The sequence below is a fragment of the Athene cunicularia genome, assembly GCF_003259725.1.
Source record: "Athene cunicularia isolate RWA chromosome 4 unlocalized genomic scaffold, athCun1 chr4_part2, whole genome shotgun sequence".
In the NCBI taxonomy this organism is placed as follows: Eukaryota; Metazoa; Chordata; class Aves; order Strigiformes; family Strigidae; genus Athene; species Athene cunicularia.
Window position 1 is genome coordinate 31,869,915 of NW_020799099.1, and position 26,920 is coordinate 31,896,834.

The window sequence follows — 26,920 nt, forward strand, 5'->3', positions numbered from 1 at the left end:
GTGAGGCTTCTCCACACTGCTGTGACCACACCTTGTTTTCAACTAAACCAAGCAGCTTTATTAGCCAGCTTGGCACAACTATTTCTTCCCTGCGGGCATGTGATGGTAACATGATCAGCATCTGCTGTCACTCCCTCTAGAGAGATGTGAAGTCACAGCTCATTGGTCCATACTGGATATTAACTGCAAAGAGGCAGCATCTCACTGGAGATGACAGTAGCGAAGTGCCATTGTGGCACAAAGCTCATGACTAAACTCTGCAGTACGCTTTGGAGGTACAAGAAACGCCTGGCCAACAGGATCCCAGCCTGCAAACCAAAACCATACAGCGCTGGGGCTACATTACCTGGATTGCATTGCCGATTGGGGCCCCAGGGGCCCCCTCCGTGCTGGGTTTGGAGGCAGCGGGTGGCCCGACGCAGGGCCCCAGGGGCTGGGGAGCAGTGGGGTAGCCCCCCTGCAGCACCGCTGGCCCGGCAGGGAGGTGCGGAGGCTGGAAGCTGGGTGCACCCATGGGCGCTGCCGGAGCTGGGGGCTGCTGCACTTGAGACTGCGGGTCCGCCAGCGGGTTCATGATGGGGAAGGTGATGGGAACCGGGGGCAGGAAGTTACTGGGGACCTGGGAAAGAAACAAACAGCATATGGAGGCTGCTGTCGCTGCCGCAGGCAAAGCACAACACCCAGTTCCTACTGCCCAACCCACAGCGACCAGAGCGCTGAGCCCCCAAGACACCAAAGTAACGGGGGCAGGCAATACAGGATTTCACTCTGCCTAAACAAACCCGTTCCCCTTTGGCAATACAGGATTTCACTCTGCAGCTACTCATGTGGCAAGAAGTGCCCTGGAGCAGTATTATCCTCTAGGGTTTCCAGTCCAGGGCAGGAGCAGCCCCTGGCCACAAGTACCGCCACCATCAGAGCAACTCTCCCTCTGCTAAGAGCACAAAACAGAGGTTTGGCAGATCAGCACTAACAGAAGAGGAGTTGCACTAATGAAAACTAACCCACACCTACATATGCTTACATTATATTTAGACTTTTGTGTCTCACTTTCAAGTGTACATTTTCGTCCATGCAGTATAGAGGTCACAGCAAGCAACACACACCAACAAAGCTCCTGAGAGCCCTTCAAGCTTCTGGCAAACACATTTGTGCTAAAACAAATTATGAGTGCTTTTGAGATTCATCCCTAATCATCTGTCAGTGTTTATACAGGGGCATTTTGGAAACATTTAGTAGAGAGAAGAAACCACAGAATGAGCTACTGGCCTCTGCTACTCAACATACAGGAATCCAAACAAAAGAAAGAGCTCCCTTGGGAATGCAGACATTTCTTTCAGAGTGCATGGAATAAAAGAAAGATGACAGAACCCTGAATGATGCCAGAATTAAGATAGTGGTTTTGTACAGCAAGAAAATATATTCCCAATCCAGCACCAAAGTCAGTTATAAAAGCAATGAATCACAACGCTGGATAAGTTCTTAGGTGGATTACGAAGTGGCTTGAAATGCCACATGGTTCTTCTATTTTATAACAACCCATGTGGTGAGTCATTTTACAATATCCTAAACCACCCCCTCACACAGTGGACATAAGGGAAACATAGAAACATTTCTGACAGATAGATAACCAACTGGGAATGCAGCAAAGATGACTCCTTGTTTAGAAGGGAGCCAACCCTGAGAGCCCTGGCTATGGCAGAAATTCAGGCTGTGACACACACACAGACTAGTTTTGCAGAAGGTTGCTTCTTGAGCTCTCAGGTCCAGTAGTTAATTCTCACTGACAACTTTCCTCCTTCTACTTCAGAGCCCGAAGCCCCAAAAGGCAGCATGCCAGCTGCTGTGCAACAAACACCTCAGCACCGAGGCAGTCAGGAGCAGACAAAGCAGCCCCTATCCATCCTCCAAAAGCTTCTAAGTCTTGAACTGCAGACCAAACCGCAAAGGGTAAGGGAGACTTCTGCCTTCACCTTCACCCCAGACCTTCTCTTGCTTTTTCCAACATCCCCCCGTTTTACACACTCCAGATTGACTCTTGCTTACTAAATGTGCCAGGCTCAGAGAGCAGCGGATGGCACTGACCGCTGTGGAGACACACGAGACTACAGCAGTCACAGGAGATGAAAAGGCTCACTGTGCTCTGTGCCAAGTGTTCCCAGTCATTCTGCCCTGCTGCAATTTAAATCCATTCTACAAAACTACGTTGTCTCCATCATGAAAATTGTCTTACTCTCAGCAGACCTCTCAGGGTCAGGCCCTTAATCAGAATAAATTGCTTTCAGCTCCAGCAAAGTCAGTAATCTATAACAATTTGCATAGCCTCATCATTTCACGTAAGTATCATCTCCTGCAAAACTCATCTGCTTTACTGCAGATGAAAATAGTCTGAGGTCTTTTCTTTTCTCAAACCAGGATCAATGTTGTTATTAACAACCACAACTTTAGCAAAATTTCACTATCTCTTTAGAGGCTTAAAGATTTTGGGAGCGATGATGCATATTGGAGAGGCTTAAGGGCCATTTCTGCTCAGGAGGTGCAGCTTTTGTTTGCTGCTAACCCTTCTTTTTCCCTTCTGCAAACAGGTTTCCCAGGAGCTGCTCAAGTTACTGCTTTTCAAGTGGCCAGCACTCCATGGTGTAGACGTTTCCTAGAGTACCTTCTTCTTCTTGGCAGCTCTGTTCAGGGCAGGAGGGTCATTCCAGCCATTCTGAGGCCCTAGGACAGAAAGAAAACAGAGACTAAGTACCTCAGAGGAGGGCAGTGACGCCTTCTTGAGCTCAGCTGGACCAGCTCCCTGCCATGGCTCTACTGGCAGTGGCTTGGAAGAGCCTGCCCTTGCCTGCCTGCTCCCCTGCCCTTCACTGGAGCCAGGACAGCACTTGTGCCAACCAGAGCCCCCCAACACCCCAGCCCTCAGACCCTCTGGGCTCTGCACCAGTTTGGAAATCTCAAGCAACTGTTCTCAAGTTTGACAGAAGTTGATTTTTTTTTTTTTTTTTACAATTAACTTTTTCTTCTCTCATGAGAAAAAAAAAAAAGACACTGAGCTGACACGCCCTTTGAAAAGGCAGGCAGTTGCCTACTAATCCCACAGCACAGCTCTGCTACACAGACTGTCTGTGTGAAGCCAGCTTTGGTTACTGGTGAAAGTTTCTCCCATCTGCATCATATGAGAAGAAATGGGAATTTGAGAATTGGTTTTGAACTTCTTTTCCCCCCCACGATCACCACAACATTATTATAAACATTAAATCAGCAGCAGAGATGTGAGAAACCATGGGTGAGAACACCAGTTAAACTGCATTCACTTCCCAAGAGCTGCTGCTGCGATTGTGTACTGGGATGGATTTATACATGACAGTCAAGACACGTTCCCCGGCAACATAACACAGAAAGAAGCAGTGTAAGAGGCAACAGGAGCCTTAAACATTTTAGGCCAGATTCACCCAGCTACCCTAGAGACACAAGAGAACCATAAAACCAGGTTTCCACTGCCAGCTACAGCATGTTTTATGGGTGTTTTGTGTGCCAAAAGCAGAGAAAAGCTGATGGGGCAAGGTGGCAAAATCTAGGTTTTTGCACCAAGGGCAATTTGTTTGAAACAAATATGCAGCACAGCAGGTTCACTCTGAGACTGGGGTGTTCTATACCAAAGCTTCTGCTCTTCCAAGAAAGCACGTTCCGCGCAGCTCCAGGATTTGGATACCGAAGCTCACATTAGTGCATTAGAAATTGTTCCCCATCACATCACCAAGCGCATATAATCGGGACCACAGCATTATATCTCAGCATTACTGCGGCCTCACAGAGTAATCAGGATTTATTGCACAAAACCACAAAAAGCCAACAAAACCAAATCCCTGCTCAATGGACTTTTTCACCACAGTGTTTTTCACTTAGCAGATGATGAATTCCCCTTAGACAGCAGAACTTATCATCACTGCAGAATTCACGCATTTTATCTGAAATTTCTTGTTAAACAAGTTTGACATCCAGAGCATGTTAAAGGGGTACAACACAAACCAATCTAAAACCCCTTTCAAATCTGCTTTCTCTTTAACCAAAGATAGTGCCATCTCCTGACAGTCACATGCTCAAGGGGCTTCCCCATTCCTCCCTATCCAGAAAATCCCAAAGTATTTCTGAAATAGGAAGTCCAACTTCTGCAGTGCTGATAGTGGTAACACATTAAAGAAAATATTCCAGACTGCTACTGCTGTTAATTTCCTGGAATAATTTGCTTTAAAAAAGGAAAACCAGCATTTGTTTCTGTGGTTAAAAACTCCAGATATGTTGTTATTGGTCTTAATTAAGGAATAAAAATTGATTTGTCTAATTGGCAAACAGCATCACACTTAATGCTCTCTGAAGGACATATGCATTACTGATGTCTGTTCAATTAATTTAATGTAGTGGCTGTAATTATTTTCAGGTTAGGTGGTACCTAGTTCACCTGTGAAGGGAAAGGCCTGGTCTTGAGTTGGTAGGCTTTCTGCAGATAAAATGCAAAGAGAACTAAAAAAGATTTTCTTCAAACATAAAACAATTGGTCTGTAATTTTTGATTAGCAATCTAGTTTCAATAAGCATGAGAGATCAGGAGAAAAAAAAATGCCTAATTACAATGCCAGTTTAGACACCAGTCATTTATCCAAACCACTCTGTGGAACTGCTTTTTGTCTGCCTTCCTTGAAAACAAGCCTGTTGCTCTTTCCATGCAGTAAATCAGTGTTTCTAGTTGTTTCTAACAAATCTTACAGAGTCCTGGCCCACTTTATCTCTTCTGGTGTTCTCATTTTCTCTTCGTGCCAGCCAGTGCAGCCAACAGACCATTACTCTTAGCAACAGCCTTCTCACCCTGGTTTTATTATTCTAGAAAGCTTTTCAGGAGATGCTTAAAGTACTTGACTTCAAGGTGGATGTCGAGCATTTTCCCAAATCAAGGGGTGGTCTCAACTGCATCAGGTCCAGAAAAAAACAAAAAAGTATGTTCACACAGCAGCTTTACACCCATGTGAAAAGACACATTGCCTGCTCAGACTGAGCAACAAATCCAGATGGCAAAACATAGCCAATAAAGCCTTCTCCATTTCAGAGAGAAGCAGAACATTGGTGATAACTCCTGGCCCTGAGGTTGGTCTGATGAGCTTATAGTTCTGGTGCAAACCCTTCCCTTAGCTCAGAATTGCTCTATTGCAATTTCAAACAAGATTCAAGGCTCTGAAAATTAAAACTCCCTTGAAAGCAGGTTCAAGGATCTATCACAGAACAAAGTGAGATAGGTTGAAAATTAAATGTGGGCTTTTCTTGCTTAGCGGAGCAGCACAGATTTCCATGCTACTGTTACATGCATTTGCAAAAACCCCAGAAAATATGTATAGAACTGTTTCTTTAAGTGCATCTTTAAATCCAAGCCAGTTCAAAGGTCAGGTGCTTTTCAAGACTTCAAATTTGAGATCTTTTTTCCTTCCTTACCCCTGCTTTTAAATGAATCACATTTGCAAAGTGAAACATGATGTTCCCAGATTAGATCACCACCACAGACAAAAAGCACACCACTTCAAAGCCAAGATCAGCATCTTTATAGCTCTGCTCTGGAACTTTCAGAGTTACAGGTGAGATCTACTCCTGGCTGCAGATTTCTGTGGTTCTACAGGATTTCATGCCAGAGCGTCCTTCACTAAGCAATGCAGTTACTCTGGAAAATATGTTGGTGGTTAAGCATATTAAGTACGTACACTGTCAGTCATTTCCACATTTACAAAGCAAGGTTTTTCCCTTCTTGTTTATATGTTTTTTGAAAGGCATAATCGAAAAATTGGAATAGGACAGAGTGGGCTCTTCAGATATCTTTTTTCCTGCACTTGCATGTCGCAGCCCACACTCAGGAGCCGCTCAGCCTTGGCACCTCACTGTGCCCTGGAGTCTACCTCTGCATTTCAGCCCAAGGCTGGAATTGATGAGGCCCAAGTTCGGGCTCCTGAAGGTTTGACACTTTATATTGGCTGCCTTCTCATCACAGCTGCTGGGGAAAAAAAGCACAAGCAGCACTGACAGTTCTCAAAGTTTTATAAGAAGCCTAGTACTGACAACTTTTAATTTTGAAAGGAAATCTGGCAAGGAAATGAAGATAATGACCGCTTCAATTCTCCTTATATTAAAAAGATGTAGGCAAGATGTGTTAGACTACTATGTGAATTACACAGTTTTACAAATTGTCTGATGCTGTCATTAATGTGTCTAATTTTTCTTGTCCAGAACATAGAGCTTCACCCACCCTGAGCACCACACAGACTATGACACTTTACTGTTAACACCAGAAACTGCCTGCTAGTGATGCAAGCAGAGCAGTAAACGGATAAGAACGAACAATTTTCTTGTTCCCTGCATTTATTTGGAGGTGTGGAAGCTGTGCTGTCTGCACTATAATGTGCTGCTTCACACCCCAGGCCTAGAACCCAATCCAACCTCTTCCTCTGTTCAATTTAGTAACTCCTCAGGTTTAGATACATTTGACATGTCCTGTAATGTGGGGTCAGGAGAGGTCACGGTACAGCATCTCCAAGAACAGAGAGGACACCAAATCTGGCTGTAGGATGGAAGGAAAAGCCCTCTTCTCCCCTTGCAGACCTGACCACTGCCCTACACCAGTCCTCTCCATTTTCTGACAGAGCAAAATACCATTTCTCCCCAAAACATGAGTGTGTGAAGGCAATGCCATAAGAGGAGGGGGCTCCTGGCCTCATTGACACCAGGAGCACCTACTCATTGGACTTCTGCTGCCAAATCAAAGGCAACGTATCTTTCCTGCACCGCATCACCCCAACAGACATTTTAATTAAGAGAGGGAGTCATGTGGTCTCCTTAAGGCCTGTCAGCAGACTCAGAGTCCCTGGAACATTCCTCAAATCCTGCCTAATATTCCCTCTGCTCCCTGCTTCCCAGATTTGGTCTTTGAGTCTCCAGCTGGACCACCTGGATGTGAACTATGTTTATAGCCAGGTTTAGAAAAGGACTGCTTCTATTTCCCACACAGTCTGATGTATGCAAAGCTGCTAAGAGACAGGTTTGTTATCACAAGTGAGGTCACTGTCCCACAGCAAACAGTTAGGTGCAGGCAGTGACAAGACACTAAGCCCCACCTCAGTACATGCTGTCTCACCAGGCATGCTCAAACATGCTCCTGTGTCAGCCACACACACATGCTTTTAATTAACATTCGGGAAAGAGACACGTAAAAGCATTTCTAAATCACTTCTGCATTCACAGCTCCAGTAAATCTCACTGCACTAAGTGGTTAGGAAGAAAAATAATGGAAGTGAGCTGATGCCACAGGAAATGCTGCTTGAATTAAATATGATGCCAATCCCCAGCTTGAAATGCCACTCACAAACCAGGGACACAGGGACAAATTACATTTGCAAAATTGTTCTCCAGCAAGAATTAGGATTATCTTCTCCATATCAGTTAGAAAAATGAGCAGGTTTTCCTATTTTGCTCTCCAGTCACATAGCAGGTTTCGATGCCAGCCTCCCAAAATTAAACACTCTGCTACCATACGTCCACAGGATACGACAGTTTTATATCAAGACAATGCCGTAGCACCCTGTCTCAGGCAAGACAAAAGTTCTGTGTGCCTGACTTGCAGGAGAACAACTGCCTGTGCTGCTCAGCAATGGCTCACTGCAGCAACATAGCCATATCATCACAAAGGGAAGATGTGGTTTTAGAAATGCTTTGACTTGACCTCTGAGGAAAAGCAAACTTCATACAGAGCATCCACAAGAAAAAGTTGCCCACTTAACTGAGGAAGTAATAAAGCAGAACCCTCCCTCTCCCTGTCTGCCCCCCCATCCAAGCGCAGACCTGTTCTCTGGGATGCAGGAAGGTCACTGGTTGCAGGCAGAGTACCTGTTGGTCCAGTAGGTAACGCATAAGCCACAGAAGTTGCTGGAGGTCCCGGCCTGCCATGCTGAAAGGACGCACCGAGAGGAAGAGGGAAGGAACAGACGGGATTCAGGCTCGTTGGGGAGGGTTGAGGCTGCCCGGGGTACAGCGGGGAGGGCAGGGAGTGGGCAGGGGCAGAGGGCAAGTAGGGAGGGGTGGTGTTAGGGGCAGGGTTTGTGTAAGAGGCTGAAGCAGGAACAGCGATAGGCTGCTGAGGCTGATAGAGAGCTGGTCCCCCTGTTCCACAGGAGTACTGCTGCGTGGCCTGATATGCTACAAACAGGGAGAAAAGACATTCAGTCAGTGAGTTCACAACAGAAGAGCAGGTTTGAGCTGCTTCCTTCTCCACCTGCCTCTTCCCCCTCAAACCATTTAACCTGCCCAGCCAAATCTTGGGTCCCACAACTCTGCCTGTGCGTGCAATACTGCTCAGAACCTCAACCTGACACAGGATTGCCAGGGAAAAGACTGCCTTGGACTCCTCCCCACTAGACTCTCCTGCCCAGAGCCACCATGCCATCTGGGGTAGGGCTGGGGCAGAGAGATGCTGCTGCTCTGGCTGTTTTCCAGACCACTGCAATCCTCGTGGTGCCTATCAGGGAAGGGAAACCCTGCCCCAGGTTTGCACAGAGGGAAAGTCTAGGCCAAGGACAAGAACAGCAGCCTCTGGATGCGAATGCAAGCTCACAGCCTTTCACTGTGGGCCCTACAGCTTAACTTCACTGCCTCTCCTCTGCCCATCTAACACCTTTTTTTTTTTCTTTTTCTCTGTGGTGCCTATACTTTCAGTCCCCTACTTTGAATGAGTCAGTGCTCTGCCGCCTTCCTCACTCACCTCTGCTACTGCCCTTGTCTCCTCCTCCCCTTTTCCATCTTCATGGGGTCCCAGTAAGAACTAGGTGGTCCAGCTGCACACAAGATAAGTTGGGTCCCTCTTTGTGCTGCTTCTCCAGGACTCACGCCTTGGGGGTTTCTGACCCCAACACACCCTTGGGAAGGGCCAGCTGAGGAGTGAGTCTAAGCACTGTGGGCAGACACCTCAGCAGAGGAGACAGTGTCTGACAGAAGGTGCCTGATGTCTGGATCCCACTAAGAAATGACAACCCTCAGATGTCATCTCAGAAAGGTGGCACTGGCTTGGTCTGAACCCTCCCAACCCCAAGGAAGGAACTGGCTATCCCCAGGTAAATGTTGACCCACATGGGAGGAAGAGGGGAGCCGCTGCTACTCACTCTGGGGGTACGTTGGCCGGGTCCCTGCTTGGGAGTACATGCTGTAATTGGAAGGTGTGACTTGCTGTGGTGGCATATTGGGGTTAACAGCACCTGGCATGATAAACCCTGGAGGAGGTGGATTGTCTCCCTGTAAAAAAAGATTGCAGGAAAAAGGGTAGGGGGAGATAGAATTTAGTCAACAATGGTAACGCAGTGCTGAAGTGGAAATATAACAAAACGATCAGTTCACGTGGCAAGGCATGAAACCACATTCCCTGGAAGAGCCACCAGCACAGGGGCAAATGCCTCCAACCATCCCAGTGGCTTAGGGTGCCCAGCGTAACACTGAAAGCACAGTCTGTCTATGCAGTGACTTCGACAGCAGCGGAGCAGCAGGTACCTTCCTGCAGAAGGAAGAGGTACTTGACACCACTGCCAGTTATTCAGGCTGTACGAGAGTACCCTGACATCCACAGCTTTCAATTAAACAACTTAAACGTTAACTCTGACGCTTCTACTTTCCATGGGAAACAGGGAAAGGAAAAATATCATCACACTTCAAATATTTCAGTGGGGGGGGAAGGGTTGGGGGGATTAGGTCACACTGAGCTCCCACTCAAAGCTTTCCAGAACCACTCATCTGGGTGTTGGTGAAAAAAAAAAAGTGTAACATGAGATGCAGAGGAGCAAAACCAGAGGACATGTGTATGCTGCTCCTCCTCCCTATCTGTACCAGACTGTGTCAAGCACAGAAACTACACCAGGGGACATACTGGGGTGGAGCAGGGGCTCAGAGAGGAATAATGAAGGTTATACCTGTGTGTCAGAGGGACAGCCTGCAGGAGGATGGCTGGGAAGGGCAGTAGGAGTTTTGTTACTCCAGGTAGTGACAGTAGGGGCAATTCTAACCTGAATTGAACAAAGAAATACCAATCATGGAAAACAAAACAATAAAAAAGTCTACAGGGTTTCACAAAACGAGATGCAAAGAAGTGAACACAAAAAGGTTTGCATGCTGGCACTTGTAACAAGCGTAAAATCTCAGGAAGAAGGAAAAGTGCATTCCAGACAGATGAAATCACTGTGTACTGGAGCCAAAGTGAATTGCAGTGGAGTGAAGATGAAGCACAGTGGAGACGCAGCTACAATAGGCTGTGGAGCGAGTGCGGTGTTACACGTGCCAGTGAGCCAGGTCTGTCTCTTCTATCATATTTTCCTACTGCAGAAGCTCCCCCCAGGCTACTGCATGACACCGAGCAGCACTAACCACAGCTGGAAGTCCCAAGTTCCATGTTAAATTCAAACATATCGCCTCACACAAAAGCAGTGTGTTTAAACCAAGCTTAAGACGAATTAAAAGAGGTTAACATCTGATATTCAGTTCTTGCACATGCACAAACACACATCTTAATGCTAACTGCTTCCCAGCCAGTCTCCCACAGCTCCTTTCCTTTATCTTCCTTTGCCACTCTGAAGCCCTTCAGTTCCATATGACCACTATTACCTTTCTGATGGGACAGAAACCAAGAACTAGGCCTGAAATGTCCTTGAGCAAGGAGAGGGTGTGCTGCCCAGCAGCGGGACGCAGAGCCAGGGTCAGGAGCCCAACATCCCACTTGAGCACAGGCAGAGGGAAAGCTGTGGCCTTGGACTCCTGGCTGGCTCAGTTTGTCGGTCTCTAATCCTGTGCAGTGCAGGGCTAGTGGTGCAGCCAGCCATACAACCCACTGTTAACATCTACATAACTCATCACTGGAGTCATCTAAAAGATTTTTCCATCCCCTTTCATGCCTATTTTTTTCATATGAAAGAGGGTTCAAAAATCTATGTTGAAAGAAAACCGAGTTTTAAGTACATGTTCCTATTTGGGACAGCAATTGCACAAAGGTTGCCACAAGCTTGAACAAGCCCTACGTACAGACTTTCTTAAAAGAAGGCAATCACAACAAGTATCTTAAGACTGAAATACGTAATTTCTTTCCATTCTTATTCATCAGCACCTTTCCAACATGGGACCTGTTCCCTTCAAACCCTTCCTGCTGAGCATGAGCTCCCTGGAAAGCCAAGAACACAGGGCGTAACTCACTCACAGTCTGCTCATGGGGTTGTGATACACTCAGTCTTTTATTAATGAGCAGGGCTTGCTTAAATAATACCTTAAGGCACTCCTGAAACAGCAGGAGAAAGAGGGAACTTGTGTTTAAAAAGCATTGCTAAGATCTCGCCATCTAGAGGACAGCTGCTACTTTCGACAGCCAAACGAGAAATACACAGCACTGCTCCTCAAGGAATTTCAGTGGTTACGCAGAGGAAGGTCAAAGAGACAGGAAAGAATAGTAGAGCTAACTATTGACAATGATGCATTTCAAATGATCCGCAAAGCATTAGCAAGGTAATCTTGTACGAACAGGATGAAGGCTTTATCCCTTCCAAAATCTGCCTTGTTAACACCCTGGAGAGAAGGTGAAGGCACACACAACTGTTGAGGGAAAGAACAAAGCACCCACCCCCCTCCCCACTTCTCAGCCCTTCTTCCTTCCTGTCCCCGTTTTTCTGGCAGGCAGTGCCTGAAGGGCAGCACTGACAGAGGCAGGCCTCTGCTTGTGCAAACCTCCTCTGTGTAAGGAGAACACCCACAGCACTGACACAGCTCCGCTCTCAGAAAAGCCCAGCCCAGAGCCCTGGTGTAGAGCAGGGCCAGAGGGGCTCCAGCACCGCGCTGAGGGATTAGGGAGTTAGCGATGCTCTTCAAGCACACAAAGAGCCAGGGCTGCCCACCGCACCATGCTCTGGTAACAGCCGACGTGGCCTGACGCAGTGCCATCCTCTGGCTAGAGATAACCACAGCATCTGCCTCCCCCATTTCTCCTCTTCCTCCCTGCACAGCCCCCAGCTCCATATTAGTCCCATACTCACTGGGTCTTTCTTCTGGCACATTTCATTCTCAGCCCAGACCTGCCTCATACCCCCTTGCCCATGCTCCCTACACCCCCTTACGCCCAGCTGGGAGGGCGTTTTCAGAGCAGGCTGTATCCACAACTGCTAAAACAAATCTTCCATTTGCTATTGCCACTGCTCAGCAACTTCTGCAGCTAACGTCAGAGCTGGGGATGGAAATAATCCGCCCCAGAAGAGGCTGGTGAGCAGCATGTGCAAGCCCCAAGGCCTGCAGGGATGGGATGACATCAGGGATTATGAGAGCAAGACAGAAAAATCCTGCAGTGCTCTCCCACACAGTCATTTTTGGCACTGAAGCACATTTTCAAAAAGGGGGGAAAACAACTAAACTTCAGAAACAGGCTACCTGACAAGGTGTTGAACAGATGTTTCCAGACAAGGAGTAAAGGACGCATCTGTACTGACTGAAATGCAGCACCAAGGACTTCTACCACAAGGTTCTTTTACGTCATACAGCCCCAGCTCAGATCACGAAAAAGAAAAAGAATTCCTCTATCCATATCCATTACTCTCCAGAACTTGAGCATCACATGTCCCTCCCTGACTGCCAAAACCCATTTACCTGTTGGTAATACTGCTGGGATGGAGCCTGGGGCCCTTGCATCTGTTCAACCACAGGGCCAGCTTGTCCTTTGGGCTGTCTTTCATACTGTGCCTTAAGTGCCTCCTGTCCTACTGGGATGTCCCCTCGGGCTCTGCAAAGCCTGTCCCGTAACAGCACGATGTTGGGCTGCAATCAGAAAAGGACAGTGAAGGAAAAGTTAACTGCTCTGTCTGACATACAGTACATCACACCAAGATGCTGACTGACCACAGGCTGATGAGTTCAAAAGAAATCAAAAAGAAACAACCAACCAAGTGTCAAGGTACACGTTTCACTGTGTCTGGCCTGCAGGAGGGACAGCTGCCCTTTTGGAAGCCACTGGATGCAAGGACAAGGGTGGGAAAGGAAGAGGGAGAAGCACAAAGCTATGTACTTCCGCCAGCTTAGCGAGACCAACGCAGGGAAAAGGGAAACATCCTGAGGTGCATTTCAAAGGGCAGCTCTGCTGGCTAACTGCAGAAGGCTTTGCTCAGAGTACACCTGTTCACAGAGAGAGAGAGAGAGAGAGAGAGAGAGAGAGAGAGAGAGAAAACCTCTGTGAAGGTATGAAGGCTCCATACCTGGTTGGTGTTTGCAGGGAGGAAGGTCAAAGCTGCAGCAATGCTGCCCTGGGCTGCCAGGAGGTTGGCGTACTGGCTCATCTTCTCAGCCAAAAGAGCCCCCACAACATTAGGGTCCACGGTCTGGCTGAGCTGCACGGCTTTGCGCAGGATTACAACTTTCTCTATTAAATCCTGGAAGGTCAGGGGAAAAATAAACAACCCACAAATGAGAACAATGGGGTGAAGTAAGCCCTGGCTAATGACTGCCATGAAGGGCTGTTCCTCAGGGCAGCCCTGCAGAACCCCTCAATCTGATGGGAGGCTCAAGCCAAGTGCAGATTTCCCAGGCAGTTAGAGTTGCACCAAAGGCATGACCGTACTAGCACATGAGACAACACAATGGCAACCAGCAACCACACACCACATGGCTTCTAACGGCAGAGCCAGCAGCAGGACATCGGGTAGAGTTCAAAGCCAGAACTGCTTTTATTAAACAAGATTTCAGGGCCCTATCAGCACTGAGCATGTCCACCAGAAGAGTACACTTTCATACAAATATCTGACAAGAACCGTGAGAGCAATCTGAAAACATCACACCCATCACCACTATCAGTGTTGGGGTGCTACATATTCATTTGCAGCATTTTAGTAAGTCAATTCTTAACCATCTTAATCAAAAGGGTCTAACAACTCCTTTGGGAGAGTTGTCCATGGTTTTCTGGTTGATATTCACCAGGAATACTCCATATCCTGCCTTTCTTGCACATCCCCAAATACCAGAGCTGGTCTTAGCTGGATTTTCTCCTAGTGCTAAGGAACAGGAACATTTTCTGGTCAGTTTTCTAAAGTTTTTCTTACTCTTACTGTGTTATGCTGGAAGACACTACAAATATTCATTTGCCAATATTAACATGCAATCCCCTTTAAAATCTTATTATAGATTTAATGAGGTTACCACACACAGGATTTCAACCATATATCACTAATAAGGACTGCTTGCTGACTGTTCAATAATACTTTTTTTTTTTTTTCCAACAAATCAGGATTTCAAAAGAGGCAGGGAAAAAAAATAAATCAAGAAAACAAACAGCTTCTACAAGTTTTAGCAATTACACATCATAGTAAACAAGCAGCCTCTTTAAGACTTCAGCAGTATTTTTTAATTTTAGTGTCTGAGAGAGCAAAGCAATGCAATCAAAATGCAAATTTAAACTGAAGGTGAATCTGTAAATGAAGCCCTCACAATCAAGAGACTGGGAAGTAATTTTGGTAATTCAAAACTGGAGTTAATTATTAGACTTCTTCCCTGAACATCCAAGCCATGTCTTCCAAAAGCAAACGTGTCCAAATATTCCCCTACTGCAAGAGATACAAGCATTCAAAGCCCTTCTTTACCAAAACACTCGAAGCCCTACACCTACCTTCTTAAACAAGCTTATTAGCAGCACTGCCCAAGGGCCATTCTGCTTCACAACACACTTTCCAGTATCATATTTGTATGTTATTTCTACAGAAGCCACCCATTCCAGAAGGAAAAAGGTTGCATTCTGAGATGCATGAAGCTGTCAGACAGCATCAAAGGTCTGCACTAGATCATTTAAGTGCCAAATGACTGCAGTGTATTACTTCCAAGGTCTTTAATAGATTTACCAACCTGAAGGGACAAGGGGTTGTTTCCATCCTGAGCTTTGGTCCAACAAGCAACAAGTTTTTCCACGTTGCCAGCACAAATGTAACAGAGACAAGCCTGTGTCTGCAGAAGGCTGTCCCCCTCGCTCTCCAGCCTGTTACCCAGGAGATCTAGGGAAGATATGAACAAAGAAGATGCTGGTGAATCACTTCAGTGATCCCTCCATCACTGCCCAGGCTGGGGAAGCCTGCAACACCCGTTGGGTCTCTGCTCAGCACAGTGAGAAGGGATATTGCCTCTGGGCTACGCCGATAAGGACATGCACTGGTCTACAGCACAGATTGTCTCCTGGGAGCCCAGTGCACTTCAGAGACAGTTAATGTCATAGCAGCAAGGACTTGTCAAATGCCTGCAAACCTGAGACAGGTCAGAGGGGACAGTCCATCTGCTGACATGACAAAAGACAAGAAGCCAGGGTTCTATTCTCCCCTCTCTTCCTGCACTCTCTCATTTCAGGAGCATGACCTGAATGTGCAACCAGCCAAGGAACTGTGAGAAACAAAGCTGTGATACTGCTCCGGGCTGTCATTTGCTGAAGTACAGCTCCCTACACACCATGGCTGGCATCTGAGTGGCACTGGGGTGTCAGGCACACAGATGTTAGAGAAAAGTGTTTTCCTGAAACATTTCCACTTGTGTCCCATGCACAAACACTCCAACACACTTGGCTGAGACACCTGTCACATCATCATCACTATCACCCATCTAGAAATGGTAAAAGACAAGCACCTGTGCACTACACAGGTGATTCTAAGACACAGCTGCTTACAAGGGTCTCAGTTCTGTGCCCAGAAAATCAGGGAAGAAACTGGGAACACAGCACCCCAGAGGTTCTTCTCCTCCCCTGCAACAGGACCAAAGAACTGTATTAACCATCAAAGCAGGTAGCGAGGCATTACAACAGTTTACTGGAAGGAAAACAACTGTGGTATAGTTTTGCTGTAAGTGGAATAAAGGACATCCAGTCTGTAAAAGTGTCCTTACCACAAAGGGCTGCAAACTCATCTGGCCTGGCATACGTGAGGACAGCAGCCAAAGCCTCTCTCCAATTCCGCAGGTCACAAGACTGCACAATCTCTTTCCAGTTCTTTGTTACCACTGCAGTGATGAGCTGGACCAGAAGAAGAGAGACCACAGTTAAGATCTTGGTAGGATTTCCTCAGGATACAGTACAGTTTGTACCTAATTCAGGCATACTCATCCCCACTGTATCCAGGCACACAGCAGATGCTGCACCGCAATTAAATAGCTCCACAAGAGTACATTTTACTTCAAAAGGAGTTCAGTGAAAAACAAAATAAGCTCAGATAACACAGACAGGCCAATTATTCTTGCTACAAAATGTGCAAGAAAAGAATGCACAAGAAAAGAATCTGCAAGCTGGGATTGCTGCAGATGGCTTTCAGGGCTGTTTTTGCAAAGATTCTGCACAATGCCCAGCAAAGGCTATGAATTTTGTTTGTCAAACTGTTTAATTCGGTTTTAAGCTTTTGGCCTCAGGATGACCAGTGAGGGGCAGCTGAAAAGGCTGCTCAAAGGAAAGAGCAAGTTGGCAGCAGTATCAACCTGAGCTGGCCTGCAGTATCCCTACCCTGCACCCACACACACAGGCTGCCTGTCCACAAGCCTTCAGAATGAAATTTAGTAAGTGAGCAGTTCGGGACAAGAAAAAAGCCACACCTGAACAGCCAAGGTCAACACTCACTTGTTAGCACAGGCTAAGTGATCATGATCATCATCATCATGATCATGATGATGATCATCACCACCATCACCACCACCATAATAATACAACAACCACCACCACCACCACCGGTCAGCTTTCCATAAAAATACCTTTTCTAAAAGGATGAGCTACAGTGAAGAAGTTTCCCATGCACTACAAAATTCTCCTTCCTCTGATTAGACCAGAGGCAGAAAAAAGGGCTGGAGAAGAAATCCTGCAGTCTTAATACTTCAGGTTTTATTCTTTTTGCTTGTGCACTACTAGAAATGCAAACTGTTCCTATCTCAAACTGGATCACAGGCAATGACCAGCAAAATCCCACTTACAGATCCTTGCCTGTGGTGCTCATATGCCCCAACTCCCCAAGTGACTGTACTCTGCAGCCTTCAGCCTTGCTCCAAGAAAGCACATGCTTATTTTATAGGCTGCCTCCTGCTACTATGTAAAACACCCTTCTCTGAGCTAAAAAGTGACCATGAGCAACTTTCTCCTGTCCCCTAGAAGTGGCCATCGTTGGCAGACCAACTGTCCTGTGCTCTTTTAAGGCCACTTCTCCTGTTTCATCCTCCTGTTGCTACTTTCTCATGACAGTAGTAAAGAAGAAAGACTTGAATGAGCAGCATCAGCAATATCTAGCATTGCAAAAAAGCTGAAAAGAGTAACAACCAGCTGGCCGTACACGCTATCTCCTAGATAAAGGATGATTGATCTACCCTGAGCGTACTTCACTCTTCCATGTGTGCAGTGAAACAAAGCACTGGCAAAATCTGTTAAGACTGATCACAGGCAGAAATAAACATAATGCTGCTGGCACTGAGCATGGGTCACGTGCAGTTCCTGAAAAATGTGATAAGAGACTGAAACATGCGCTGCTTAAGATATTTATCAGTGAGAATCTACTAGTGTATATGCAACTCAGAGACACTGGAGACAAGGTAAAGAATACTTCTCTTGTGTACTGATATCCAAGTAGTGTGCTGTTTCTCTCCTTATCAATGCATTAAAAAAAAATACTAACAGAAATCCTTCTGCTCTGAGATCTTGTGGATGACCTGAATACTTAATAGTTTCTCACAGAAATAAACCTATGAAATGGCAAGAAAACTTTTAAGGTGAATAAGAGAGTTTGCAAGGGCCTACATGCATGTTGTTTCTTAACTGAAAAAACATACCCTGGTAATTTTGCTCTGCATCTTAGCAAAGTACTTTTCCTGTGTCCTAGAAAGCAGCTCTTGTCCACCTGAGATGGCCAAGATAATGGCATCAGCCATTCGGTTATCGTGCAAGCAGAGATCCACGGCGCTCTCAAAGTTACCCGTCAGCAAAGCCTGAGTAATCAGACCATCCACATCTGCAACAAGAGAGGAGTGCATTTTCAAATGATGGCATAAAAGTCACTTCAATAGGCAACAGCAGGTGATTCTGTCCAAGCGTACAACACTGCACAAAGCTCTCTGCAAATCAGCCTGCTCCAGGCAGGTACTTACAGGAATGGTCAAGTTCATCTCCAGCCTCAAACACACTATGGTCACAGTCACATTGGGCTAAGCGACCTCTGAAACAACCACCATGAGTACAGTGCCAGAAACAAAGTCAAACCTAGACAGGAGTCAATGGTTTCTGTGTTATTCCAGATCCCTCCAGAGTTTCTGTACAAACAGCGACATCAGCACTTCATGCCTGATCAGGTGTGTTCTTCTATATCAGAAATCACTGAGTAGCTGCATTTCAGCAATGGGGTATGCAAGTGCTTCCCTAAAGAAGCTGTATTTTCAAGTGTCTCAAAATTGCCATGAAATAGATGAAGTTAGAAGCAAGTTATGACAATCCTTCACTAACTGTGCAGAAACTGCCTTCTCACTGGAACACCACTATCAACATCAGTATTTATAAATATCATCACATGCAATGAAATCATTATCAAGGTTACCTCCACTAACAGAGATGTTAAATGTCTTCTTTGCGGATCCTAAATCTTCAGTTTCTTGCTTATGGTCCTTCACACTCTAAGAGAAATGAAAAACATAGTTTTTGAGGTTATGTAAACACTTAGAATATACACATCTAACTACCAGTTATCTAAGAGATCATTAACTTAGAAGAGTATCTCTGTCATTTAAAACACTGTTTCAGCACAGGATAATCAACCTCCACTGCCACCTGCACAAAGTCACCTCCTAAGCACACCGAGAAAGGCCTGGGCTTGCCAAAGTACATGCAAACACACCATTATTCACACAATTATTCACTGTTCTGAGAGATCAGAGTGGATCATTTTTAAAAATGGACGCCAAGGGGAAAAAGCACTGGAAGCCCCAGATTTCTAACAACCAGGGATCACAAATACCAGCAACTAGGCACCTGGATTCCAGGTACTGACCTGTACACATACATCCGTGCCTATATAGACACAACCACCTCAAGAGCAAAACAGCAGCCACAACCACAAAATCAGAAATCTTCTCCCTTCCATCCTCTTTCAGCTTCAACCCCTACCAAGAACAGTCTACCATAATGCTACCTAGGTTTCATTTTGCTCCACTTAGACTTTCAGCTCATCCTTGAAACACTCTGTAGCAGGCATACACTCTAGTTTAAGTGAAACACATGAACAAATGCTTAAGTCCAGTGTAGTCCACACAGACTTAAGTGCTTTGCATTCAGTACAGGAGTGTTCAGTGGACAGAAGCTGCTTTTTTACAAAACTCCCCCAGGAGTTAAGATAGAGAGCATTTCCTGCAAGCACTTGGATTCTGGGATTTCAAACAAAAAATTTCAATAATAATAAAATAATATCAAGAGAGAAGTGACTCCACCATCCATTTTCACAGCACAGCTTAAAAAGAGCATAGAAACTGTCCCACAAATTGCCTCCTCTGTCATAAGCCAGTGTGCTAGTACATGGAGTTCAAGTGTCTGCTGAGAACACCCTGCTTATACGCTGATCAGTGAAATTGTACTTCAGAGGATAAAGAACAAGTACACAGTTGACCAAGAACAGGCATTTGGGATGGAGAGATAAGTCTGAAACAAGCTTTATGTTTGGCTCATGAAAGGAGGCAGTGTCTGGAAACTTATTTTGCTGTCAGATAATGAGTAACGTGTGTTTGGTATCAGCTGAGAGCACATTGTGACTGTCTCAGGAACAATGTGCCCATCCAGTTACTCCTCAATGCATCATTAGTGGCTTCAGGCCAACCTCACAAATATTTACCACCCATGCTAGTAAGCTAAGGTAATGTTTGGTTGTGAATTCTCTTCTAGAAGAAACATTTGTTATGAGACATCTAGTATCTTCATGACTGCATACAGCAAAATCCTTACGCAGTCAGATACACGTCTGCCACTACAGCATCTAACGAATTAACAAGCAATCAAGCACCTAACCTAAGGAAAGCACTCTGTTTTAGTGTTCTTCACAGGCTGTCATATGGAATCAGCAAGTGCACCACGATGACACACATGAGCCATGAATCACCTTCCTCATCTTCAGGCAACTGCAGACAGGCAGGTCTGGGCAGAAGCAGTTTTGGGCTAACAGCTCAAATTCTAACCCAAAAGGGAGACTAAGGGAATGGGACAGAATGAAGCTGGCCTGTTCACACATTTTCAGTGCTATTAACCTCACATGGCAGAGGCTGGGTCCTTATATTTAAAACACAGGGATCAAAACAATACTGCTCAAATGGAAAGAAATCAACAAAAGTCCCAAAGGCAGATGTGGTAGAGCACAAACTGTCAGCGATAAACCTGGCTGAGCTGTTGCAACAGACATTCAGTGAGGCAGCTAGCTGTCAAAGCCCTGATACTCACTGTTCAGGTGCAAAGGGGAGGGATAGCATTGATGTCAGTGGGAGCAATGCAGAGAATAAACCTTCCCCCTTTCCCTCAGCACCACAGCTGCATCTCTGCAAAAGGTGATACCTCGAAAGAAGGCAGCAAAAACCTGACACCTTGGTAGTAATCAAGCAGAGGAAGGGAAGAAAGGAGTGAGGAAACAGGGTGGGGGGAGGGAAAGGAATGCATTAGAGTTGTGACAGAAGATCATTTAGTACATGTCAGGGAAATGACAGAGTGAAGATTATGGCAGAATAAAGTCCTTGAGTCTGGTGCCAACGGGACAGTTACAAAACAAGTTCATTCTTCATTGCCACCAAAATCTATTCACATGAAGTCTGAGGCTGATGAGAAAGTCTCAAGCAACTTAACAAGAGCCCACATTTTACTCTTCTAAATCACTTCCATATATCCTTAGTGCTAGGAAAAGCCAACATAATAAAATGCTCTTAATAGTAACAAAGTAAATATGCAGGAGGTCAACAGGGTTAGTCTAGAAGGCAACACATACCTCTCCCAAGAACTGCTCCTCTGTAGCCTGGCCTTCATCTCCCACATTCGGCACAGATTCATCAGACTCTGTGAGAGTCTTCAGCAGAGAGAAGATGCCATTAAAAAAAAAAGTCAAAGGGAAGAAATACTTTGCAATAGGGTATAGCCATCTCCCCACCAACAGCCAGAACCAGGCTGCAAATTACAGAAATGCATTGGCAATATATGCTTGAGTACAACAAACATGGCAGAGGCTCTCCATTTCCTCGCTCTTTGCCATTACACAGCGCATCGTGCTATTTGAATCTCAGCTGCCTGAAAACATGCCGCAAAAATTTTCTTCCCCATTAGGCAACTACTGATGACATCCGAAATGTCTATGGCACAAAAAGCAATACAGTCCCCCTCTGTTGTTCGGGCAATGCCTGAACTACATTTATCAGTCTTGCAGGGAAGTGTTATGACACCACATTCAGTCCTCCTTCCTGTTTTTAAAGCCTGGGAAAGGTGCTGCTTTTGAAATCAGCTGCCAGGCAGCACGGCTCTGGGCCTACCTCACAAGCAGCACAAAGGGTCACAGTGGGCAAGACACAGGGACATCACTGAGACCCTGAACTAAAACATGTGAGTGAGAGACCTTCACTGGGAAAGGGGGAGACATTTGCGTGGAAAAAAGTGCTTGCTTTTACAAGTAAGTACCTTCATCCTACTGAATGGAGGAACTTATCATATGCTGTGTTATTTGTGACTTACTTTGGGACAGCTACCAAGCAGAAAGAAAAATTATTCTCACTTTGCACATTATCATGGCATTACAAAACTTTACAGTTGTACATGTGTTTGCTTACCTCTCCCAAGCCACCATCTGCAAGACCCTCTTTATTCAGAGCTGATGCAATCTAGAAAACAACCAAGATTTAAGTAAGTGCCCTTTTATTTTGGAGAGGCAGACCTCTCGCTGATCTCTCGGATTGCAGAACTGGCACATGTAACCAATACCTTGTTTGCAGAACAGTTAAATGAAACTAAAGCCATTTCCTTTCCCAGCCTGGCAATGGATTTACTGCTAAGCCCCCTGCACTCCAAGCTCTGACGGAAACAACAGCTGTGCTATCCCTTTAAACCTTTAATTGTTAACTCAAGAGCCTCAAACCTCACTAGAGCTGCTGGAAGCCACAGTAATAAAAATAGTGTCAGGACAAAACCTTCTCTCTGCTCTGGTTAGGGAAAATGAAGCGGTGACAATCCTTGTGGAGCAGGAAGGAGGAAGCTGTGGTTTCAAGCACAGCAGGTATATGGCTGCAGGCAAGGATTTACCAGGGTATGGAAGAGTTAAAATGCCCAGCTTTTATTGCTTTGCAAAGCAAATCTGGAGTCACGATTTAATTAGGGGAACTTAAAAACATTGATTTAATGCAGAAAACATATTAGTCAAGCATCTGGGAGCCTGGGTTTCCTAATGCTGCTAATGTTATCTACAGCTTTTATTGTAGTATTTTATTGCAGGCTTTATTTTGTCCTTTAGGCTGGTTTTCACAAAGAGCTGAGCTCAAATTGCTGGAGATGTCCTTTCTACTGTAAACTAATGATTAAAAAAGAAAGAGAAGGCTAAATCCTGGACTTGACTTGCATATGAGAATCACAGGTTTTAAGAACCATGCTCTTAACAGCTTATTCCAAGAAGCTGAAATCTGTGACCCTTTTTCACTTTCTTCACTGTATCAGTAACATGAAACCCATGTTGTGATTTAGTGAGTTTATCATCTGGGTATCACAAATTTTCAGACAAGCTGTCCTGTATTGTTTTTTGATACTAAAATCACAGATTCAACTTCAACATGGAGTACTTTGTTGAGAAAACAGCTAGATGAAAACATGGCCTTGCAGATCCCTTCCCCTGTTACTCAAATACTAGAATAACAAGGTAGGCCCAGCATTTCAAGACACTCAATTCAGCTATGCCCATTTACCCACCTTCTCCCCATGCACAGGGCATATCAAACCCAGAGCAACAGTGGCAGAGTGCTCCAGTCTGCAGAAGGCCACTCTGCAGAACCACTACTAAATTTTAACTGGATTTTTCCAATCCAAGATTTGCTTTTCAAAAACAGAATTTCTCTTGCTGTGCTTGCCTTTGACTCATGCCACAAAAACTTAGAAGCTGAGGACAGACTTAGCAAAACCATGATTTTTTTTCAGTAGTCAAAAGGTTGCCCTGGAGGCCATTTAATTTGTAACCATAATGACATTTCTATGGAGCCAGTCTTTGAAAATTAAACACTAGTTTGATACAATGACAATGAATCAAACAGTTAAGTCCACCGAATCAGAACTGAAGAAATACTAGACAGTTCCTGGGTAGAGCACCTAAAGCAACAAAGAGCCAAAACACACAGCAGATATTGCCCTGTAACACTAAGGTAAGAATTTTCTTCCCACTTGGAAGAAAGCTCTATACTTCAGATGTGCAAGTTGCTTCCCAGGAATCCAAATTTTGCCTTTCTAAATGAAACCAGGTTTGATATTTGCTTTCTTTTTTTTTTTTTTTTTGGTAAAAATAAATGGCATGCCCCACACAAAAAGAGGGCTACTCAATGAAACCCTGAAGACTGCTTACATGTTCTTCAACCAGAAAGCATAAAATCAAACCAGATTCCACAATGCTACAATAGAAGGATAGCACAAAGTTACACAAATATCCTGAACCAACAAATATCAAAGCTTCTTGATGGGTGAGAATTTCAGATCAACACTGGACAGTCACATGCAGACACGCCTGTGAAGTCTGTTGCCTGCTTTGAAACTGTCATTGAACATCCATATTGCAGGACGACGACATAGCTAATAAGAAAACCCAACAAGGCAAACTGCTTGCTGTAAGAATTTGGAAGTTACTTATGAGTAATTTATCTAGACAAAATTTAAAGAGCAGAGGAAGATTTCCAGCATGCTTTGGAACAAAGACATTCCTTAAGTAACACAACTATTCAAGTCAGCCGTGTTTAAACAGAGGCCCCAGCATGATGGGTAACAGTTGTATTATGGCTATTAGGAGAGCTGCAGCACTGACAAATACTATCTGCTGGGAAATACACCAAAAATAATGTTGTATAAAAATGTTTATTGTATTGAACAGCTGTGGATACTGGTAATTGTTCTTCCAGTGCCACAGGTAAATGAGTACTTCAACCATACATGGCATTGTCAACATCTTAGGCTGTACTCTGTGGATACATCTGTCAGTAAAGCATTTAACACAAGCACAGCTTCCAGGCACAATTTACCTTCTTCCTCAGATCGTCCTTCCTGTATCCCAAGAGCTCAAGGTATTTAACACGTGAATCTTCTTCAAAATTCACCTTTAAAAAGAGAAAAGTTAAAAAAAATATACCGCCATTCACAATTTTCCATTTTCTCCCTCACTGGCTTTTTACTTGACTGGCACAAATCACCCAGTGAGAGCTACTGACTGTGGAGACTGAAGGTAATAAAAGACAACTGAGACTTGGGCATCCAAGCAGTCAGGTAAGGCTTCAACCTGGTTATTACAGGTGCACATTCTGCTTATCTGCTTCACTCGGAAAGCTCTTGGTGTTCCTAGTGAGCAGTGACAAGCATATCTAAAGCTATTTCAAAGCTTTATCCCTTCTCACCCGTTCCCTGTACAAAGATGTAATGATGAGGGATGTTAAAAAAAAAACCCAAACCCACAGGATAGCTTCCCTCAAGGCTTTGCTCTGCCAAGATTTCTCACAAACTCCACAAGCACCTCTGGCCCTGAGGCTCTTCTGGTGAGCCCTCCAGGGATGGCTTATGGGCACTATTCTCACAGCCTTTTTGTTCCCAGCACCTCTCCTGCTAAAATACCATCACATGCAGAAGGAACCATTTCTGTACTCACTTTCCAAGTCAGTGAGGGACTCTTGAACCCCTGCTATTCTGTTACCTTTAAGAAGGCCCACACGTTTTTCTCAAAGTCAGCCTGGGCCGTGTCGATTTTCTTTTGGCAGTAGCTGACAAAGCCTTCAGACTGCACAGCCTCCTGCAGCTGGTTTGAGCGGGCCAAGAACTCCTTCTCCGTAACAACCTGGCTCACATAGACATGGTGATGCTGCTGCTCTTGCTGCTGGACACCTGGCTGCTGCTGCAACTTGGCATTCTCAAATGTAACCAGCTTGCCTCCAAACTGCAAAAGTAGAGTTATACACTGGAGTGTATATGGAAAAACATACGCATACACGTACGTACGTATATGATTTTATATGGTGTATATACGCTTATGGTCCAAAGGAGAAACATTCCAGATATCAGCTCATTGATTTTTGTTTTCACCACCCCTTATTTCTATGCGTGTAAGGAGCTTGCTGGATAAGTGGGAGCACATTTAATAAAACTAGTGAGAACAGTTATTCCTGTGCCTGTTTTTTCTCAGGCAAAAGATCCACTAGAAATTGAGAATTAGAGCTGTGGGCCTGTACAGCATCCAGTGTAAATGCAGCACCTCATGATATTGCAATGTGATTACCACAGAAATCTATGCATCATTAAATAAATGCTCAAACATGATGCTTGCCCTGCTCTTGGCAGGCTGTTTACCAGTTACAAGCCTACTGATAGATGGGCAGTAAGTTGTGTCATCATTTGGAGAGAAGTAAAACCAACAGAAGAAAAAAAATAATTAGAAGGGGCTTATAATATTTCATTCTGTAGCTCAAAGTTAATTTACACAGGCTAGTGCAGTAAACAAGAAGGTCAGCATTACATAAAGCAAAAAGCCTAGCCAAGAAAAAGACTGACAGGACGAATAAGGGAATAAACACCATTATAAAATGACGCATAAGTCAGCGGCTAGGCATCCCATCATTTGATGGGAGAAAATTACAGTTAACTTGTGCATCAGATCGTGAGTAAGCAGACAATACAATGCTGAAAACTGAGCAGTATTTTGGCAAATAAATCCATTTCAAGTGGACAGGCTAAAATCTTCAGGAGATCCCTAAAAAATGGCCTGTGGGTCTAGAAAATAAGCCAAAGGTGGAGCCAAAAAGCAGGTGGCTGCTTTCACAAAATGCAGGGCCTGGCCATCCTCTCACCTGGCTTCTCTGCAAATCAACCAGCCATGGAGAGCCTAGCAGTGTGCTGCTACAGCAACTCCTGCAACCTTGATCAGAGCTAACCTGAGTATTCTCCACCACAAACTCACATAATAGCTTCACACTGCACTAAAGTCACAGATACTTGCCTGGTTTGGTCCCATTCCCCTCCTCCCAATGTATATTTGTTTACTCCTAAGTAAGCACCACACATAAATAAAAGCAAAGCCCTAATCCCAAAACAGAAAGAAACAAGTGCCTGTGGCAACACAACACCTCCTTGTTTTTTTTTCCCCCAAGAATTTTTGTTACACTTTTGCTGGCTTAGTCCCAGGTGCCCAGTCTGGAAGCTGCTGCAAGCATCTCCCGCCACCGACAAACAGGGGAAGCTCTCCCGAGTCTGAGCATGACACTGAACTCACCTCTTCCTAAATTGTTTTGCAGATGCCACCACTATTTCCCTCCCTGCCTGGCCATCCATGCCCAGCCTTGTCTCCTGCTTACCGAGAACGATGCTCCCACAGGCCGCTGGATCCATTTGGGTGGTTTCTTTAGGGGCAAAACAACACTCTGTGGGACAGTCTGCTGGGGAAGCTGCAGGGGTGGGAGGGGCTGTCCTGTACCAAATGGATCGAGGTTCCCAAAAGACGATGAAAGCTGTGATAACAAAAGGGGGAAAAAGCAAAAGTGACATATCGCCAATAAAACTAAACATAAGTATTTATTTGCACTGGATAGGTACTCCTGCAAACAGGGCTGCAGACAGCCACTGAAGACTTCCCACGAGCCCATATTTCCCCTGCCCCCCCCCCCCC

At 45.2% G+C, this 26,920-nt stretch overlaps 1 protein-coding gene across 10 annotated transcripts in view; it reads right to left on the minus strand.

Annotated features, from left to right (window-relative positions):
* Window positions 1–26,920, minus strand: part of SEC31A (SEC31 homolog A, COPII coat complex component) — a 46,437-nt gene that overhangs the window by 5,716 nt on the left and 13,801 nt on the right. For 2 of the 10 annotated variants that reach the window (XM_026847455.1, XM_026847456.1), the window contains exons 10-26: window positions 26,610–26,762; window positions 24,959–25,198; window positions 24,297–24,371; window positions 21,861–21,911; window positions 21,032–21,109; window positions 18,614–18,689; window positions 17,856–18,034; window positions 15,942–16,068; window positions 14,922–15,067; window positions 13,286–13,459; window positions 12,684–12,851; window positions 9,980–10,072; window positions 9,182–9,311; window positions 7,869–8,222; window positions 4,448–4,495; window positions 2,660–2,718; window positions 347–619 (exon numbers count right to left, since the gene is read on the minus strand). In XM_026847455.1, the coding sequence (XP_026703256.1) occupies window positions 347–619; window positions 2,660–2,718; window positions 4,448–4,495; window positions 7,869–8,222; window positions 9,182–9,311; window positions 9,980–10,072; window positions 12,684–12,851; window positions 13,286–13,459; window positions 14,922–15,067; window positions 15,942–16,068; window positions 17,856–18,034; window positions 18,614–18,689; window positions 21,032–21,109; window positions 21,861–21,911; window positions 24,297–24,371; window positions 24,959–25,198; window positions 26,610–26,762 (2,424 nt within the window). Of the gene's footprint in view, window positions 1–346; window positions 620–2,659; window positions 2,719–3,653; window positions 3,693–4,447; window positions 4,496–7,868; window positions 8,223–9,181; window positions 9,312–9,979; window positions 10,073–12,683; window positions 12,852–13,285; window positions 13,460–14,921; window positions 15,068–15,941; window positions 16,069–17,855; window positions 18,035–18,613; window positions 18,690–21,031; window positions 21,110–21,860; window positions 21,912–24,296; window positions 24,372–24,958; window positions 25,199–26,609; window positions 26,763–26,920 lie in introns of all 10 variants that reach the window. The other 8 variants (XM_026847457.1, XM_026847459.1, XM_026847460.1 and 5 more) reach the window with 8 other exon arrangements.